The 20,829-nt window shown below is 42.0% G+C and overlaps 2 protein-coding genes across 5 annotated transcripts in view; one reads left to right on the top strand and one right to left on the bottom strand.

The window, feature by feature from the left end:
* LOC147024177 (uncharacterized) overlaps positions 1-20,054 on the bottom strand; it is a 133,776-nt gene extending 113,722 nt beyond the window's left edge. Inside the window, exon 1 of one of the 2 annotated variants that reach the window (XM_085883833.1) lies at positions 19,723-20,054. The gene's annotated coding sequence lies outside the window, so the exon portion shown is untranslated. Of the gene's footprint in view, positions 1-7,393; positions 7,514-19,722 lie in introns of those variants that run through there. The other variant, XM_085883832.1, reaches the window with a different exon arrangement.
* Positions 1-20,829, top strand: part of LOC147024176 (uncharacterized) — a 76,414-nt gene that overhangs the window by 40,189 nt on the left and 15,396 nt on the right. For 2 of the 3 annotated variants that reach the window (XM_085883838.1, XM_085883840.1), the window contains one exon: positions 7,425-7,554. In XM_085883838.1, the coding sequence (XP_085739964.1) occupies positions 7,425-7,554 (130 nt within the window). Of the gene's footprint in view, positions 1-7,424; positions 7,555-20,094; positions 20,531-20,829 lie in introns of those variants that run through there. The other variant, XR_015058913.1, reaches the window with a different exon arrangement.

Raw genomic sequence — 20,829 nt, 5'->3', positions numbered from 1 at the left:
TGTGTGCACAAGCTTCGAGAAACAAATGATGAGAAATTGAAAAATTAAGAAGATATAACAAAGGATTAAATCAACAGGACATTGATTGAGGAATGCTAACTATCTGCAGTGGGAAGCAAGGAGAAGCTCCCAACGAAGGGTTAATTTCCTCTTTTTCCTCTTACGAACATTTAACGCTCGAACAGTCAGCTTGTCCTTGCTCCCCACAGTCAGCAGTCAGCAGACCAAACTCCATGTCCTATTGATTTAATCCATTGCTATACCTGTCCGCACCAACACATATCGACGTTAGCCTTCACAGGCAAGACTAATTCTTCATTCTCGATTCAAGAAGGAATCAATTCCCACGCTGAATTAGAATGTGAATAACCGAGATAATCAAGGAGTGACACCTCTTCAGAAAATGATCACCACAGTTGACAAAAGCATTCAAAAAATGTTGACTACAACTTATAAACACCTCTGGAATTGAAGGCCGACAAAAGTTATATTGTTTTCGTTGGTTCTTATCTCCATTTGCTGGTTTCAGGAGGTGGGAGAAAGTTCTCCCAGAACTCAAAATCTCCACATCCTATTTTTTTTGTAAATGGATCATAATTCATGAATCAAACTGTGTGAAACTTCGTTCTCATAGCATCATCCCATAAGGACTCTTTTCAAAATCTTCACTGAACCCCTGACAGCTTCCACTTGAAGCGCTTTTGTAGTGATATTCCCCGGAATGATTTTTACTGTCGTAGTTAAAAAATATTGGCATCCTTGTGTAATTTTTTTTTCTTCAAATAACTCACAATTTTCTCTCAAAATAAGTTGAAATTGATGAAAGAATTTTGTCTCCACAATTCTTTATTTCACCGTTAATATTACAGAACCTTTGTTTTTGATTCAGAACTTAATATATCCTTTTCAATCAGAAAATAAAAATAAATGGCATTGACAAAAGTATTGACTCCCAAGATAATATGTGGTAGCACAGACTTTGGACAAAATACCTGCAGTCAAGCGCTTCCTATAGCCATGAATGAGCTTCCTCCACCTCTCTACTGGCAGTTTGTCCTACTCTTCTTGTACAAACTGCTCCAGTTCTCCCAGATTTGAAGGGTGCCTTCTACAAACTGCTGTTTTCAGATCTCCCCACAGGTGTTCAATGGGATTTAGATCTGGACTCGTTGCTGGTCACTTCAGAACAGTCCAGCGTTTTGTGTTGAACCATTCCTGGGTGCTTTTTGAAGTGTGTTTGGGGACATTGTCCTGCTGCAAGACCCATGATCTTTGACGGAGACCCAGCTTTCTGACATTGGGTTGAACATTGCACTGCAAAATTCCTTGGTAATCTGATTTCATGATGCCAAGTACACATTCAAGGCAGCCAGTGCCAGAGCCAGCACAGCAACTCCAAAACCTCACTGAACCACCTCCATGGTTGACTGTAGGGAGGGTGTTCTTTTCTTTAAAGGGTTAATTTCGTTTTCTGTAAACAAAGAGTTGATGTACTTTACCAAAAAGCTCCAATTTGGTCTCATCTATCCAGAGGACAATCTCCCAGAAGAATTTTGGCTGTTTGGGTGTGCTTTGGCAAACTCCAGTCAGGCTTTCTTATTTCTCTCAGCAGTGGGGTCCTCCTGGGTCTCCTACCATAGAACACCCTTTCATTGAGTTGATGATGGATGGTGCGAGTTGAAAATGTCATACCTTGTGTGTGAAGGATAGCTTTAATCTGTTTGACAGTTGATCAAAGTGCTTTCTCCACCATTCGAACAATCTTTCGCTGCAATCTTCAATCAAGTTTTCTCTTGCTGCCACGTCCAGGTAGGTTGGATGCAGTGCTATGGGCCTTAAACTTCCTGATAACATTGCGTACGGTGGACACAGGAACATCAAGGGCTCTGGAGATGGACACGTAGCCTTGAGATTGTCCATGCTTGGCTACAATCTTGTGTCTGACCTCCTAAGACAATTCTCTGCATTTCTTTCTTTACGCCATGCTCATTGTGGTTCACACAGTGACACAAAACAGCAGAATGATTCATTTTCTCCATTCAAACTGGTTGAAGGAGTGATTTTTAGATCCTCGTGGAGGATCTCTAAGTCTTACTCACGTTGTTGTTCTTGTGGGCTTTTTTTTGTTTCACAGCCTACAGTTTTCATCGAAACCTCCTGAAACTTGGCGTATATATGTAAAAATATCCTGCGCAGACAGTAACCATCTCCGATTTTGAAAATTCCTCTGAGAAAAAAAAGTTATGATGTCAAAATATCTCCGCTAATGGAAATCGCCGAAAAAATTATCTCCAAAACTAGGCAAGCTTTTTGAACTATGTTTGCGGGAATCGAACAGGGCATTAGCAGAGATGAATTACCGCACATATGATACATCACTGTGACGTCATATCAATTTTATGACGTCATTCCTATTTTTTGACATTTTTTGTTTCACAACCCAGAGTTTTCATCGGATCTTCGTGAAACTTGCCATGTATATGCAGAAAGCCCACGCGCAGGCAGTAACCATCTCCGATTTTGGAAATTCTTCCTAGAAAAAAAAGTTGACGTCATAATATCGCCGCTAATGGAAATCGCCGAAACCATTATCTCCAAAACTAGACAAGCTGTTTGAATTTTGTTTGCGGGAATCAATCCGGGCATGAGCACAGATAATTTATCGCAAACCTGATACATCACAATGACATCATATTCGTTTTTATGATGTCATCATTAAGAGGACAAGGATCTTAGCTCATTTGAGCTTGTTTTTTTTTATTGCAGGCACCTGCAACTTATCACAGGTGAGTTCAATTCCAAAGTTAAGGAGAATCACCTGCTTGAAATCAAATTATTTCTAACAACTTCTAAAAGGTGCCAATAATATTGTCCGGGCCATTTTCGGATTTCTGTGTGGAATAAGCTAAGATTTTGTAATTTTTTCAGATATTATTGTTTTGTTCCACTGTAAACCAAATACATACAGTGTGTGGATACCAAAAGATTTTTTTAATTAAAACAATTTTCTGGATGAAATGGTGGATTATTTGAGAAAAGTGCAAATGTGACAATATTTTTGGCCTTGACAGTACATACTCGGTGAGGGTTTTCTTTATCCTTCCTGTAGCTCTGACTATCACTGATACAATTCCAGCTTTCTTAAATTTTTAAGTCCTCTTGACCACATTTTTCAGATCCAAGTATTTGGTCATTTTCCTGATTTCTGTGCCATTTCGTCCAAAGTCATTGGAAACTGAAACCTTGATCAACATTGCCAACTTTTCCTTTTTGTGTTTGAGCACCATGTCTGGACGCAATGCTTTGTTTGTAATGTCCACACTTGATGGGATCATCATGTCATGTGTGAGCATTATTTGTTCATTTTCAAGGATCAGATGTAGCTTGTGTTTTCAAGGCCCCATATTTTGGGTGTAGGGTACTTCAGCATCTGGGCAAGGTTTTTAAGCTCCCACAGGCTGGCCTTGATGTCCATGTTGAAGCCACTAAAGGCCACTATAAAGTATATATTAGAATGTGGGCTCAGGCAATGCTGTCGCTGGCCCACAGGTAAAAGGTTACTACCATGAGGCTAATAACTCTATGGCTTTTCAATATTCATCACATCCTAGAACCACCGCTGGGAAAAGCTCATCTAGCTGGGGGGAGGGGGAGGAAGGAGGAGAGAGAGGGGAGAGAGAGAGGAAGGGAGAGAGAAAGGAGGGGGGTGAGAGATAAAGAGAGAGGAGGGGTAGCAGGGAGAGTGGGGGAGAGAGGGGAAGAGAGAGGAAGGAAATGGAGCAAAGAAAGTGAGGGAGAGTGATGACACACCACATATCGCTTTACACTGTGCAAGGGAGGGGTGCAAGGAGGGGGGGTGGAAGTGAGAGAAAGAGAGAGAGAGAGGAGTGAAGCAAGGAAGAAGGGGGAGTGAGGAAGAGGTGTAAAACAATGCCTCACCACATGTCGCCAGGGGGGAGTGAGGAAGAGGTGTAAAACAATGCCTCACCACACGTCACCATATATTCTGGGAGGGGGGGGTGTGGGAGCGAGAGAAAGAGAGAGTGGAGGAGAGCGAGGATGGGAGTGAGGAAGAGGTGTAAAACAATGCCTCACCACACGTCACCATATATTCTGGGAGGGAGGGTGTGTGAGGGGGGGGTGTGGGAGCGAGAGAAAGAGAGAGTGGAGGAGAGCGAGGATGGGAGTGGGGAAGGGCATGGAAGGGGAGGGGGGAGAATGACCCCTCATAAATTGAGTGGAAATTTTTCAGAGTAAATGAATTAAAATAATATTACAGTATTTTTTCAATTACCTCTTGAACTCCAAATTCACTTGTCTGATTGCTTTACTCATTCTAATCCTCCCGTTATGTTAATCATTCTTTTAATTCGATCTTTAAATACCTCCACCACTGAAGGTGAAGTCCATTATGTTTTCATCCCTTTCTGTCTGTTTGTCTGTTTGTCTGTCTGTTTGTTAATTGCCGGAATCCTTCGGATTTCGGCAATTATGTTGGTTGGTTGTGTGTGTCATTCTGTGTATCTGTCTGTCTGTCTGTTTGTTTGTTTGTGTGTTTGTTTACCCTGTAGCAGCCACACAGTTTCAGCGATCATGACCAAATCGGGTGCAGACGTCGGCCATGGTCCAACTTAGACACTTGTCGTTTTTGGTGAATCTCGGTCAAAGGTCAAGGTCAAGGTCACCGAAAAACCGAAATTCTTATTTTCGCAATAACGTCCGCTAAAATGGTCATATCGACTTCAAACCAAATCCAAAATGTGCATCTTCCAATTCTGCATCCAACCATATGTCTCATTGGGGTCTCACACCAACACCCTTCTTTGCGGCCGGGGGTCGAATGTCAGGGGGGTCGGGTCAAAACTTTAAAATTGCGATAAAAACGCCATTTCAAGTCCGAATGACTTCCAAGTTATGATCATGACCAAACTAAGTACTATAACTCATTAAACAGTAGCACTATCGACTTATAAGAACCAACTTGATTTCCAGGTTTTTGTTTTTTCAGAGATCATGGAGATATGACAAAGTTATTCCGGCAATTCCTTGCTCAACGAGCAATTTCACTTGTTTGTTTGTGTGCAGGATATCTCAAAAAGTTTCGGATGGATTTGGATGAAATTTTGTGGACAGGTTTGGTGTGTGACATGGACAAACTGATTCGATTTTGGTGAAGATCTGGATCCGCATCTGACTACTAGAATATTTAAAGTGATTCATCACCTTTGAGAGATCGGGCCAAAAGCGATATATAGCACAATATCTCAAAAAGTTTGACAGATTCGGATTAAACTTGGTGGACATGTTGGGAGTGCAACAATGAAGATTTGATTCAATTTTGGTGAAGACCCAGAACCGGATCCAGATCTGAATTTTTTAAAATCTGATTCTTCACCATTGAGAGATAGGGCAAAACCGATATATAGTATGATATCTCAAAAAGTTGTGGACGGATTCAGAGGAAACTTTGTGGACAGGTCGGGTGTGTTGCAAGGACGAATTGATTTGATTTTGGTGAAGATCCGAATTTGGATCTGGACAGGAGAATTATTTAATTTTTAAAGTGATTCTTCACCATTGAGAGATCGGGCCAAAAACGATACAATACTGTATGGCATGATATTTCAAAAATTTATTGGGCCCGATATTTTGTCGTGGATCAGGCATTGAGTGGCGGAGGTATGTGCCCTACCGAGTGCCCTTCTCGTTTAATTTATTTTTCCTTCCTTACTCCAGAGATTTCTCCACGGAGAACCAGGTCGCAGCCATGGGAGCCTTCGCAGCAATCCCACTGGTTAATTGTTTTTGTTGCACTCAATGAAGTTACACTTTTGGCACCTTTCCTAATCATTTCATCAATCAATAAAATTCTCTGAACAGTACAACAAGTAAACTTTAATGATTTGGCAATTTAACATAAAATTATTGCGTAAATATGGAGGAGGATTTACGGTTTTGCTTGCTTGAAGTCAACATGTAAATATACTTAGTTATAAGAATCGTTAATTTCTTTATATTTTCAGATTTAATTCCAGATTCCAACACTTAATTAGTCCACATGCATCCGATCCTCAAATCTGGACAGATTTCGAGTATATATTTTAATTAGTCTGCGAGAGTACATCATGTTTCCAAGGCAAGGCACTTTTGAGAAGGCCGAATCAAATGGTGGCAAAAGACTCCTGCAAGGGAGAGCGGGCTGACCAAGGATAAGTGTGTTTTTGTTTTTTTTCATGATGAGATAATAATCATCTCCAAAAGGGGTGTTTAAATGTACCCAAATACCCAGTTTTCATTTATGCACTCCCTTGATGTTCCCTTAATATTCATGCAAAGTTTCGGGCTGCTCGGGTTCATGGCTTTGGAGTTACGGACACACACACACACACACACACACACACACACACACACACACACACACACACACACACACACACACACACACACACACACACACACACACACACACACACACAATTATAAATTCATCAAAGAAAGGTTTTGATTATTTAATTACACTATATATTTTTTTTCCATAGAAGGGTTAATTTTATTTTATTTATCAATTGCAAACCTTTCCTCATACTTGAAGCTCTCTTATTGGAAAAAATAAATAAAACAATTTCCATTTGGCCTCGCTGTGAATGCTCTGACATCGTGTTAATAAATAGCAGAGACAAAATTCCAACACTTACTGTGTACAACAGAAGGGAGTGGGGAACGAGTTTTGTTATAATGTATGCATAGTTCATACAAGAGTATTTAGCATGGAGTTTGGACTTGTGAAAGGAAACTAAAAATGGGTAGCTGGAGGCATGTATATAGCCAAGTTGTGATGGTTGGGTGCGACAAAGGTTAGCTGTCATGTCAGGGGAATGGAAACTGGAGCAAATGTAGTGGAAGGCCACTTACCTGTTGTGCGGCGCGTGATAAGTAGACCATGATCCTGGGGCTCCTTGAATGAAGTAAGCTTTTTGGTTTGGTGTTCACGTTTGGCGTTTTTGGTATCGCTTACTTTTGATGATTGGAGTCGACATGAATGATGTGAACAAAACAGCCACGTCGACAGAGATCAGGCAGACAATGAAGTCTTCTTGCTCGCACAGCCTAGCTTTACCTTTGGAATCGATTTGAAATTCCTCTGAAGATCAATCACCCTTTGGCTGTAAATAATCTTTCGTTAGATTATAGTCAGCAACAGCTTATCCATTAGTGTTCCCATCTGAACCTGTAGCTCAAGATACAGCAGATCCCAGGTTCAAATCCCACATACCATATGTGATTTTGTTCATTATGTACCGCCGTCCTTGTAATTCATGTAAAAGTACAATCATGCCTTCCAACGTCGTCGTCCTGTTTGTGATGTATGCATGAGCTCCTCCATAAGCCTTACCTGACCTGAATTGTCTGACACCTCCCTGCAGTGGTATGGCAGCAAAGAACGCAGGGGAAAACACGGACCACACCCTTTACAACGTTGGCTGAAATCCAGTCAGTTGGTGAGAAAGGAAGCTCTAAGAACAAAGAAAGAAGCTCTCAGAACACCTTCATTCAGTAAGATTGTGTTTGAATTGATGATACTACATTTGAAGAAAAAGGCTTCGAGGCAACGATGATTCAGAAGCTTAAATACAAAGTTTTTTTTGTTCTTATTATTATTTTGGCTTCTTCTGATTTCACAATGCCAGCTCTTCTGGCTATTTCGCCATGCCCTTTATCCCAAGCTCCTTTCCATTTCCCAGTATGCTCTTCTGCTCGTTTCATCTCACCTTGGTCTTTTAGCTCTATCTCAGTTCCTATGTCTCCTTTCTCTAATGTATCGACACTTTTTACGGTTTAAACATGCAATAGTCGAGGAAGAAATATAAAATAACGAGGCTGTTTCGGCACATCACATCATTATCCACATCCCATTATCTTATCCTAATTGATTTATCATTGATCGCCACTCATCACATTGTGGAATTTGGGGTCGAGTCAGGGTACCAGACCAAAAGGTGTGAGGACTGCACTTATCCATGATAAAACGCTCTCTGCCAGCATCTGACGAATGCTTCTCGTCTGTTTTGATTTTAGCTGAGGCTTGAACCCAGAACCAAACAGCAAAGATAACATGCTACAATCTAAGGTATCTCACCACTCACCAACTTAATCACCGACATATATCTATATATATGTATATATATATATATATATATATATATATATATATATATATATATATACATATATATACACATATATACATATATACACACATATATATATATATATATATATATATATATATATATATATATATATATATATATACATATATACATATATATATATATATATATATATATATATATATATATATACATATATATATATTTAGACACGCACATTTGGGTGTGTTTGGTTCAGGGTTATGCAACCACAGGTACTTTGAAGTACAGTTGCAGTTAAACAAGTTAAACAAATACACAACAAACTAGATTGGCACTCGATAGAATGCATACCTCTGCCAAGCTTATGAGTTTACAATTTGTATCCCACTGATAGACCAGATCTACGTCTAGACCTGAACCAAAATACAACCGGCTTGTTCTTGTCACCTACCAACTCATCCACCAATTTTCAGCATAATCCGTTGAGATATTGTCTTATATATCATTTTCGGGTCTATCTCCCAATGGTGAAGAATCACTTTAAAATTCGAGTATCCGGATATCGAATCAATTTGTCCAGATCACACACCCACCCACCCTGTCCACTAAGTTTCATCCGAATCTGTCCATAATGTAGAGATATCCTGCTCACAACCAAACAGACAAAACAGGGGTGAATACATAACCTCCGTCCACCTTCGGTGGCGGCGGTAATGATATGACCTTGATGGCATTCCCATCTGAGATATCGCTCATGATCCCGTGATCTCGGTGTCAAATTGCACACACTGCGTGGATATGTCCGTTTTCTCCAAAAGTCCAATTGTAAATTAACGTTGAACTGCGATGATGTCTTTTAATGTCTCTTTTCTGCAGGTGATACGTGCAAGCTCATCCCCGAGTCTTAAGACACTGTATTAAAAACAACTACAGATTCACAGGGACTGTCGGCAGGATAACTAGCAGTGTGCATGGCTATTGGCTATGCATTGTCGAGTCAATGTTTGATTACACAGGGAACGGCAACCGACTGTAAACTGGTGTCGTGAGATCCTTTGCATACAGTTAATGCATCATAAAGCACTGCATGCTGTGAAGAAAGCGTTAAGCCGGCTGTCATGACTGCTTGTTATGGTATGGACCTTAAATATCACACTATGTCTATCTCAAAGACTTGTTCATTCTCCTAAACAAAATATTAAGCTCTGGCAAAGCAGTCTCGTGACAATAAATCCACTTAATATTTCCTCCATTGCTCGCGTCTCAACAGTTGTCAGGGAAATTATTTGTAATTGGACCGGCGCACAAGCACACAATGAACTACTCTTTTCAAAACACACCATGGGATACATCACATCTAATTTCTGGTGTTCCATCCATCCATCCATCCATTGGGACCATACTCTGTGCAGAGCGTTGGTGCAAGTAGTCTCCTTGGCTATTGCACAATCCTGGACGGGTCGCCACTCCGACACAGGATACCAGCAAGCTGGCACTAATTTTGCTGACCTCAGAAGGATGCCAGGCAGAGTCAACCCCACCTGGTGTCAATTCAACAGCCAAGGGGGATTTGAACTCAGGATCCTAGGATCCCAAGCCAACACCCCAACTATCCTGGTTGTTGCGGTCATCGATTTTGTAACAATATGGCATTCACAAAGATATCTGCAGAATTACTACTGAAAAAGAAATCGAATATTTGTAGAATTACTACAACAGAGATGTAATGGAAAAAAAAAAAATGAAATAGAAAAATGTTTCGCATCGAGTAAAAAAGGTCAGGGAATGACATAAAAAATGTGCATTTCATCCACATTGTAAAACAGGCTCAGCACTGTTGCTTTCAAATCCATTGCATTCGTATTTTCCCCGTCATGTCTGAAAATGGGATTTGCCTCCATTCTCCACTCAATGAGTCAGAGAGTGACACTGGGATATGGCAAGACAGCTCATCAAGACAATAGCATGCCCTCAGTCTATCACGGTGGAAGCCTGAACTTGTTAAACAAACTCTATTTCCCAACTGAGATTGTGCAAGACATGCTCGTCATGGAAATGAACGAAGCAGTGTGAAAAGGCCTTTGACTTTAAACACCTGAGTCTCCTCTACCTCCTCAATATCCTTCCACCTCCACCATCAACACCCAACCACCCCTCTATGGTTGCTACCCTGTTTCTCTTACCTTTCTAACAGGCCTTGATAAAATATTCCTTGTTAAAATTGGAATCCTATTGTTTTTAAATTGCTTAGGATAAAACAAACTCCGTGCAGAATGCAACGTTGCAAGAAAAATATCAAAGCAACTGAAAAAGTAAATAACCACGAAAAAAATGTTTATGCCTCCGCTGATGAATTCACAGGAGGCATTACGTTTTTGGGTTGTCCATCAGTCCATCCATGTTAATTTTCTCCGTTTTATCCGATTAACACAAAATTTCCACCATTGGTGCGACTACTCGTGTAGAACGTTTTAATTATGATTATGATGTCATAGTTCACGTAGTGTGGCAGTCATGTTGGAAAAAACGAAAAACTTTGGACCTCCGTATCTCCAAAACCGCTCCATGGAAAACATTTAAAGTTGGCACATGTCAAGTACTCTACATGGGAAACAAGTGTGATTTTTTTTGATGATGTCATAGATGGCTTCATTTTGATGTCATAATTTGCGTACGCCAAATGCTTTATCCTATCAGTATGAAAATTTTTGTGGGTTATCTAGGGCTAAATTGTATGGTGGAAATTTTTTTGATCATGTCATCGGTCACGTGGTTCGGCAGCCATTTTTAGCTCGCCTGTTCGAAGAACAGAGAGCTATAGCAATACCCACGGCGTGAGCGTCAGCGTCAGCGTGAGCATGAAAATGTTAAAGTTTTTAGTGCAAGTTATTTTTTCCTTTCTAATGTTTTTATCTACCACACTTTTTTATACGCCCGACATACATATATATATATATATATATATATATATATATATATATATATATATATATATATATATATATATATATACAGTAGACTACTCGTAAGTCGTCACCATCGGGACCGAGAAAAAAGTGACGACTTAGACGTGTGACGACTTACGCATATGTGAACATTCTTGACTGTGGGGTGAAGGATGAAGTCGTGCGTGGCCTGGACACGTACGTGTGAGACGGCGCAACAATCTCTAAGCCGGCTATTGTACCAAAAGGGAAACACAATCCTCGGTGCATATATGGGGGTTCATTGGTGAGTTGGAAAGTGATCAAGCAAAGATGGAATTCATGAATCAGTTTTTCAAAAGTAAAGATAATGAACAACTGTATGACAACTCATATACCATCGGTGATGATGTCTCACCATCGACAAATGTGGAATGAATTGCTGTTTGAATTCATTCATTGGCATGAATGTAGAATGAGTTTTCATATGGAATGAAAAATATACCATCGACAAATTACATGACACACAGTCATCGTGGTGATGACTACCACTCAATGCCTATGTGTAAGTGAGTGCCGTGATGTACAAAACAAGCCAATATAAAACCATGATCAGACTTCAACACGAAGCTTGATCGATCCTTCACTCCTTCGCCAGACTGCATTGTGCAGCCTGCCTACCTCTTCAGATGCATGTGGGACGTCGCACCATGGTCGCTGACTGAGCTGAATGCAGTGCAGTTATAAATAGCCTATCACTGGCGGTGTACACCAATGAGCGCGCATCACGATTCCATGAAATCGGGCTTCTCACGAGGCAGCAGTTCCATGTGACGAGTTAGGTGTAGTAATTTACTTGAGTTTCCATTAGTGGGAACGGACAACATCTGACGATTTAGACGAAGTGACGACTTAGAGATGATGACTTACAGACTATTTAAAGGGATTTAACATTAGATAAATTCGGGACTTTTTGACGCTGCCGACTTAGGCGAAGTGACGAGTTACACGCTGCCGACTTACGCGTAGTCTACTGTATATATATATATATATATATATATATATATATATATATATATATATATATATATATATATATATATATATATATATATATATATATATATATATATATCGGGGCGTATTATGTGATACCAGTCGTCCGTCCATTCCTGTCCACACTCTAACTCCCAAAGTTTTCAACTTTCACGTTTCATATTTGGTACATAGGTACAGACTGTGGAGACGGTGTGTCGCGACATATTTTAGTCATATAAAGTGGTTGCCATGGCAACCAGGATGCTGTTTTCCATGTCGTAGCACAATTCTGTATATACCTTCTTGTTCGGGCGTATATTGTGCTCACTTGTGCTGTTGTTACTGATTACAATATACAAATACATATATTGCTTTAAAATTATTTGGATCAGACTTCACTGCAATGCTTTATAAAAAATATTATTTGTGAGACAAGTCTTTTTAAAACGATAAATGTATAAACAGGTGAGCATTGGGTGGCTTTGACACCAACACTGGTTGTTTTTACATTAAAGGCTTCAAAAATCTCCTCCGAAACGGCTGAACAGATTGCGCTGAAACTACAGGTATGATAGCTGATCCATGAATACCAAAAAGTTCTCCACCTATGACGTCATAGGTCACATGGTTTGGCAGCGATGATATTTTTGAAGTATATACCTTTAAAAATCTCCTCCAGGACAGCTTGACAGATTGAGCAGAAACTTCACCCACATGTTCCCCAAGCCTTGGGGATACCATGGTGTTCACAAATAATAGGTCACATGGTTTGGCAGCGATGATATTTTTGAAGTATATACCTTTAAAAACCTCCTCCAGGACAGCTTGACAGATTGAGGGGAAACTTCACCCACATGTTCCCCAAGCCTTGGGGATACCATGGTGTTCACAAATAATAGGTCACATGGTCTGGCAGGCATATCCAATTCAATGAAATTCTTTTTTTTTTTTATTCTTTCTCTTGAAGCACTCCAATCGATGAGAAACGTCACAATTATGATCTAGAAGTTATGGGGAACATATATTTTAAATTTCAACCTGATCAGATGGATGGTCTGAGAGCCAGAATTATATAACGTTTTGGATCTGGATTCAGGGATTTTAAATCAAACTTGGTACAAGTATGTATAATGATGTGATAATGTGGGCGGAGGTATGTATTAATTGTATAATGGATAATGGTGGTACAAGTAATTATAACGGTGGGTGGAGGCATATCTGGCGATGTCACGACATCAAAGACTGCCCTTCTAGTTGTACTATTTATTCATCAAAATTCATGTGAAAGATACCAAAAAAAAAATTACTTCCACGATCGAGGATCATGGGAGAGCAAGGCAACAGAGATAAACTAGAATGGCACTTAATAGAGCACCAAGATCATGGGGTTTTTTTTCTTAACGAGGGTACACAAGATCATGGTTTTGGATTGAGGATGATCTGAGGTGCTTTTAAACAGCTGTCTTGAAGACCTGAAGGGAAGAATGAGATTGAAGAAGATGTGGAAGTGGATTCCACAGGTGGGGAAAAAAAGAGGAACAAATGAAAGGAGGTGAGCAGTGATCCTGGATTTAGGTAGCTTTACCAGAAGAGGGTTGATGGTGGACTTTGTGTGCTCTACAGAAACCTGGGGAGGGGAAGGGGGGAGATACAAAGCACGGAAAGAGCAAAGGGTGCAAGACCAGAAAGGAGGCATTAGAAGACAGAGAAACCACCGACCTGTCTGTGATTACAAAATGATAAGCCCAGCCTCACCTTCAGAGCAGGAGATTCCAATGATCTTGAAGGATTTGGTTTCCACAGCATCAAACTAAGGAAGATATGAGGCCAAGCAAGACAGCCAGAGGGGAGAGCAGTACTCGATTAAGCTGTGGGACAAAGGACTTGTAGGTGGATAGGAGTTGAGGTGTGCCAAGGAAGGACTTTATACGATGGAGGATGCCCAGTCGGTGGCTGTCTATGGAGGCCAACATGGAAATGTGGTTTTCCCCAGAAAGATCATTGCTGATCATGAGACCCAGTAGTTTCAATGATTGAACCTCCTCAAGACGATTGTTAAGAACTAGATGAGGGTGTTTGCTAGCTGGTCCTTTTGGAGAGAGATAGTGACAATGTGAGATTTGTCAGGATTGAAAGTGATTTTTACTCTGACCAGCTTGTGATTTTATTTTTTTTAAAGGACTGAAGAGAAGGAAGAGGCTGCAGGCTGTCTGTCTGAAGGATGAGGGTTGTCCCGGAAGAGGTGGATGAAGAGGATGCATCAGCAATAGATGAAAATTATTTTCCTAAGGATTTGGAGAGATCATTAATGAAGATCAGGAAGAGGACTGGGTCAAGAACACTGCCTTGGGGCACTCCAGCCTTGACAGGGAGAGGAGATAAAAGGATTCCATTGAGTGCCGCATGTTGGCCACGAGAGTGGAGGAAGTCATTAAGCCTTGTGTGGAGTTGGCCTTGGATGCCATATGCAGACAGTTTGGAGAGCAAGGTAGAATGCCAAACTGTCCAAGGTAGAGTGACCTGGTGTGAAACCACATTCATGATCTGAGATGAGGTTGCTGGAGAAAAGGAAGGATTTCATATCAACTGCGATGATGGATTCCATGACCTTGCTGATGATTAGAAGTAAGCCTGATAAGTCTGTAGTTAAGGGGATCCGTTTTTTTCACTTTATATATGTATTACAGTGATGTTGGTGGATTTTCAAGCAGATGGAAAATGATTTAGCACAAGTGGCAATGTGAAAAGGGCAGAGAGAGGATGCGCAAGAGCAGCAGAGCAGGTTTTTAGGACATGTGAGTTGATGCTGACGGGTCCAGTCGCAGAGTCAGAGTCAACGGTTGAAAGAACCTTCTTGGAAGCGTGTGGTGTGAGTGCTTGTGGAGCTGAGACACCCCGGGGACTTCACCGCACCCATTGGCTCATGGGCCGCTCGCCTCAGACCCCGGCACAACTCACTCCCATGCCTCTTATCCGAGGGCAAATAGGTCCAGCGCAACTCACACTCTGGCAGACAATCTCTCCACCAGGCAGTCTGAGATATACTCACGCCCTTGGTGCATCAACATCAGCCCCCGGGGAATCAATGTCAGTTGCGAATGCCCTCGTGTTCCGTCTCTTAAAGCTGCTTGGGCTGGGCATGGTTTCTTTATAGAGTAAACGTCATGCGAGCATCCTTTGACCCTGTGTGGCCCTTTCACATTGGTGAGCATCATGAGAGGGGGGAGGGGGGTGGCTGGGTGTGTGCAGTGCCGGTAGTGGAAAATCCTGCGTCATGCTGTGGAGAAGGTCACTTGCGCCCACAGCCTCCCCCCATGCACACAAGGTGACCAACAGTGCCCTCACCTCCTCCCATAGCTGCACCATGCAGTATGCACTGCATTGCGTATGCAAGATGTCCTTTGTAGTGTACGAGGTAAGCGAGAAACAGTGTCCTGCGTGACGACTGTGGAAATGCAGGAAGCCAGAATGAGAGAAGGTAATTCGGTACAAGTCTGGAATAGAGGATTAATTGTTTCTAATGTTGAGGGACTGATGGTTGGTGGTGAATAATAAGAGTAACATCAGATGAAGTGGTGAGGGAGATTGATACAGACAGACCGAAGGAAGAGAATATTCCGGCTGTGAGGTTCAAAGACCAATGGGATGAAGGAGGGAGAGGTTGTTGAATTGAGGTTTGTGGAAGTGGATTGTTGGTGGATTGAGGAGATTAAAAGCAGGTCGAGAAGGAGAACATCACACTGAGAATACACAGACCAACGTCAACACATTTTCCCCCAAAACCCCTGGACAAAGGCCAAAGGTCCTATGACCACATAAACTAATGAAATAACTCATTTTGGGGGGGGGCTCCACATGTACATGAATGCTATCCTCCCAAAGTACATTTCCAAAACCATAACCATATTATGCTACTTATTTAGCATTTTTATGACGTTTGATGCAAGAAGCGGCCTTCGAAAAACGCCACGATTAATGATCTTAATACGGACAAACCATGGGAAGTATTATGAAATAATTGGAGGAGTAACAATCTGGGTAAAGGGCAGTATTGCATCAAGAGAAAGGAGTGACATGAAGGAGGGAACAAATGATGAGGATTCTGTGTGGGTAGAGATTAGAGATTGTAAAAACAGTAAGATACTGGTAGGATGCTTTTATAGGGCTCCAGGTGGGAAGGAAGAGGAGGAAGGAGGAGGACATGAGGAATTCAAAAGGGCACGTGGTAAGGGAAGAGTATTGATTATGGGGGATTTTAACTTTCCAGGGATAGATTGGGTCCAGGAACATGGAAAGGGCAGAGTAAATGAGGATTTCTGAGATTTAGTCCAGGATTGCTTTTTTAACCCAGTTTGTAGATAATCCCACAAGAGGGAGTGCAGTGTTAGACCTCCTTTTAAGTAACGATCCCAATATGGTGGAAGAGGTGGAGGTCGGGGAGCATTTCTGAGCAAGTGACCATAACATTGTGTGTACATGGATTCTGCTAAGGGTTAGAGTTCAGGATAGTAGGGTAAGGCTATTTGATTTCAGGAAGGCAAACCATGAGGGTACGAGGAGAGAATTGAGTGATGTCGATTGGGAGATTCTAATAACAGGACAATCAGTATCAGAAAAATGTGAAACCTTCAAGGAGCAAATGTGTAGAGTGCAGAGCAAGTACATTCCAATGAGGTGTAAAACTGGAACTAGAAAGAGACCACGGTGGTTGAGCAGTGAGATAAGGAACACTATTAAGGAGAAGCAGAAGGAATTTATTAGGTTTAAAATAACAGGACTGGAGTTAGATTTATATCACTATCGGAGTAAACAGAGGCAAGTTAAGAAAATAACGCAGCAAGCCAAAAGAGAGGATGAGAAGTACATGGCTAAGAATGTTAAACATAATACCTCGGCTTTCTTTAAGTGTATCAGGGGAAAAGAACAGGTTAGGACCAGTGTGGGTCCATTGAGGAATAGCACCGGAAGAGTGGTTAGTGATGAAAGCGAGATGGCAGGCTTATTAAACAGGTATTTTTCTTCAACTTTTACGGGAAGGAGGGAGGGGAAGAAGGCAGCGTGAGGGAGGGAAGTGTACCAGGGCATTACCAGTGTGAAGAAACGCACCCAAACAGCAATGTTTTATTTTTCACCGCCGTGTTCCATGTAAAACCAAGCAGGAGCATTTAAAAATCAAACCAATGCTATCTTCCTGGTAAAGGCTTGTCTGCATGCATGCTGCTATCATACACATGTCTCCAACCTGCTCCCATGCAGGCACGCAAAAGCTCCACCATGTCCGACCTCTGTGTGTCCTATCTACCTATCTCTTCAGTTTGAGCCACTGCCGACTATTAATACATTACAGAAACTATTAGTGTATTTATATTAATATTATGTCATGAAAGCAGATCACACAAAACAGGAAAAAGAAAATGCATCTGTAATTGCTGGAAAAAAAAAGGACCCCCTGTCGACTCTATCGTCGTCGATTGTAAAAGCAGGTTATAGAGCACGGAGTTGCGCCAAATCAAGTTCCACTTTCTGCACATCCCTCAATCTTTTCTTCACTCAATATAATCATCTGAACAGTAGAAAACAAATTAGGCTTAATGTTAATTTTTATTCCGTTTTTATTGTTATTTTTAGCAAATACACAAATATTGGTATTTCCATCAGTGAAGTGACGGGTCTTACTTCTCGTGATTATAAAATTAACAACCAAGTAGCTTTGTCAGTGCTCAAGTGCTTTAAGCACTCAAGCAAGCACTGCAACCTCACACCTGGCTTGGCAAGCGATTAATTACCCATTGCTGTCGGTCATATAAACCTGTGCACCCAGAAACACCCAAGCATTGTCAAATTAGACAAATAAGCACTTTATCTTAGCATCGGAACTGCTGCCAAGGTCAAATCTGGAGCTTAAATTTTGTACTTCGGTTTCATTTAAGAGATTCTCAAGGTTATGGCATGTGTGGAAATGAAATGAAGCCACAGACGCTGGTGTCTCTGAGTGTTTATAAGCATTGCAATGTACCAGTGATTCGTAGTTATGACGAACAGGCACTTGATAATATGATTGAGGAAATGGGGGGAACTTAATCGTTAATAAATCATTGTGGCCTGTTCCAAGTCAAGACATGGTTGAGCAGGCCAAAAAACATGGCGGCTTCAGATCCCAGCGAGGTAACCCATAATACGCCTTAAGACCCCAGAGAGAGGGGTGGCCAAGGATAGCCTGATAAAGGATACAATTTAAAAATCCATTAATTATCTTCAAAAGGGGTGTTCTCACCTTGTACCCCCATGTAACCGCATGATTACCTGTACCAACACTTCTTCTTCCTTCTCGACCCTCTTCCCTGCCAATCCCACTCTGAACGTGAAGGTGTTCACCACACATCTTCACGACCTTTTCTTCAAACTTTTCCTTTACTCTTCCCTAATGTTCAAAAATAAAAATGAAAACTGTTTCTCACAATACTCAAACTTATCCCATCCACCCGGTTCTTCTTCTTCAAAATCTTGTGTTCAATTCGAACTTTTTTTTCATCCCGTGTCTAAAAATTCCATCTGTTACAACGTTTCCTTTCTCCATTCTGTCAATTCTTCTGCACTCGATCCATCTTCCAATGTATTTAAATGAATCTCTGACCTACAAATAAAATAAATAAATAAAAATTGCAATGCTTGTTCATTTTCCATGATTAATTATTCATTTTTTTCCCCCAACTTCAGTGCAAATTCATCCCACCTCCTTACTCCTTTCCTGTTATACCCCCTCCTTAAATCTACCACCTCCTATCTCCTTTCCTGTTATACCCCCTCCTTACTCCTCCCATCTCACACCCCCCCCCATCCGAGCATCTCTCCACTGTCCACTGCTTTGCTCACAGCTCCTCCTCTGGTATCCCAAGTATATGGTTTTCAAACATCTGTGGGCAGCGTACCAGGGAGCATGAGGCAGCATGAGGGAGGGAACATTCCAACCTAACAAATGTCTCACACTCTCATTCAGCACACTCGTCATTATCTCCAACACGCTCTCTCTCTCTCTTTTCTCAAATCGCATCTCCCCCTATTCCCACCCCCTCAAATTCTTGTTCCATCCCCCCGGCCTGCTCCCACCTCTACCATACCACTATCCATCCTCATCCTTCCCCTCTCCCCACCCTCTCTTCTCTCTCCTCCCCCATGACCATGCCTGCTCTCGTCCTCTCCACTCCCTGTCCACAAATTCCCTGTTTTCCATCCTGAAAGTCCCTGTAGTACCATCTTATATAACCCTTGTACACCACTACATCCCTCTCCCTTCTACAAATACCCTAAGGTCTTTGTTCCCCATTATTTGGTGCTTTCCTCTCCCTCCCCTCTTGTCTGCTGCCTTGTTATATGTTCTGTGTATTAGCTCTTCCACGAGCCTCGACATGGCATACAAAAAATAAATAAATAAACAGTTTCAAGATGCTTTTGGAGTTATGGACACACACACACACACACACACACACACACACACACACACACACACACACACGCACACACACACACACACGCACACACACACGCACACACACACGCACACACACACGCACACACACACGCACACACACACACGCACACGCACACACCTTCGAGTTGGTAGCCTGGGTTCGATTCCTGAACCCAATGTGCAAACTGTGAGATTGCCGTCCCTCAGATGGACGTCCAGCCGGGTGTCCCAATCGCTGCAAGCCGCAGTCGCTGTCCGATCGAGACACCACCACCACGTGCCTCATCATGAGGAGGCTAGTCATCGCAGGCACCCTGAATCAATTACCGCACTTTTCCCGCGTTCGCAGACTGACATTCCCAAACGAATTCAAGCACCCAGGTGTGTTCGCACGTCACGTGTGAACCTGCGACGACTTGAATCTGCAGCTCGTTCCACCCTCAGCTACTTCCGGCTACTTCCGGTTAGCGATAGCCGCCGCCATTTTAGCGCGGTGAAAACATCACCATGGCAACGGGTCGAACGCCGCTGTTACTGCTGCTGCCTATGCCGTGTGACGCTTACTGTTCCTCATTTTCCTTCGCATCCCGGAAGTTCTCGTGAGCGAGGTGAAAGCAGAAGCGTCGTCACGTTTTACTTCCGCATTCTGTGGCGTCGCCACCCGGCGACAACTATTCGTGCGTGCCGATCCGTACACAGATCCCCTCGACCACAATGTTTGAACGTTTTTAGATCGAGCAATATGCCCAAAAGCTGCGAAGCTGTGTTTTGTACGAACCACAACCTCAAAAAAGGAGAGAAGTTGTCGTTCTTCAAGTTTCCTTCCAGGAAGAAATCCCCTGAACGACGTGACAAGTGGTTGAACGCCGTTCACAAGGTAACCAGGTCTGGGAATCGCTGGAGTCCCGGGAAGCACGCCGTGCTCTGTTGTAAACACTTCGTCACTGGTGAGTGAGTGCTTGCTGCCTGGTCCCGAGCTGTTGTACTCTGTGCGTGTGTCTCATTATTTATTTATAACTAGTGCGTGGCTATACGTGAAAATAAAAAAAATTTAAAATTGTGACGTCATAGCACCATGTCCTGTCATTGGTTTGGTAAATAAATGGCCATAACTTCGGAACCACTTGTCCGATTAATATCAAACCCTAAAAAGGCACATCCTCAGGTCCCCAGCAATACACCTGGCAAGTTTCAATTAGATCGGACCAGCGGTTGTCGAGAAACAGCGGTCACACACACACAGACA

This window comes from Eptatretus burgeri, chromosome 6 (assembly GCF_056783735.1).
Source record: "Eptatretus burgeri isolate ZD-2024b chromosome 6, Ebu_testis_v1, whole genome shotgun sequence".
Lineage (NCBI taxonomy): Eukaryota > Metazoa > Chordata > Myxini > Myxiniformes > Myxinidae > Eptatretus > Eptatretus burgeri.
The sequence above is the reverse complement of the archived record's forward strand: the minus strand, read 5'-3'. Positions and strand labels throughout refer to the sequence as shown.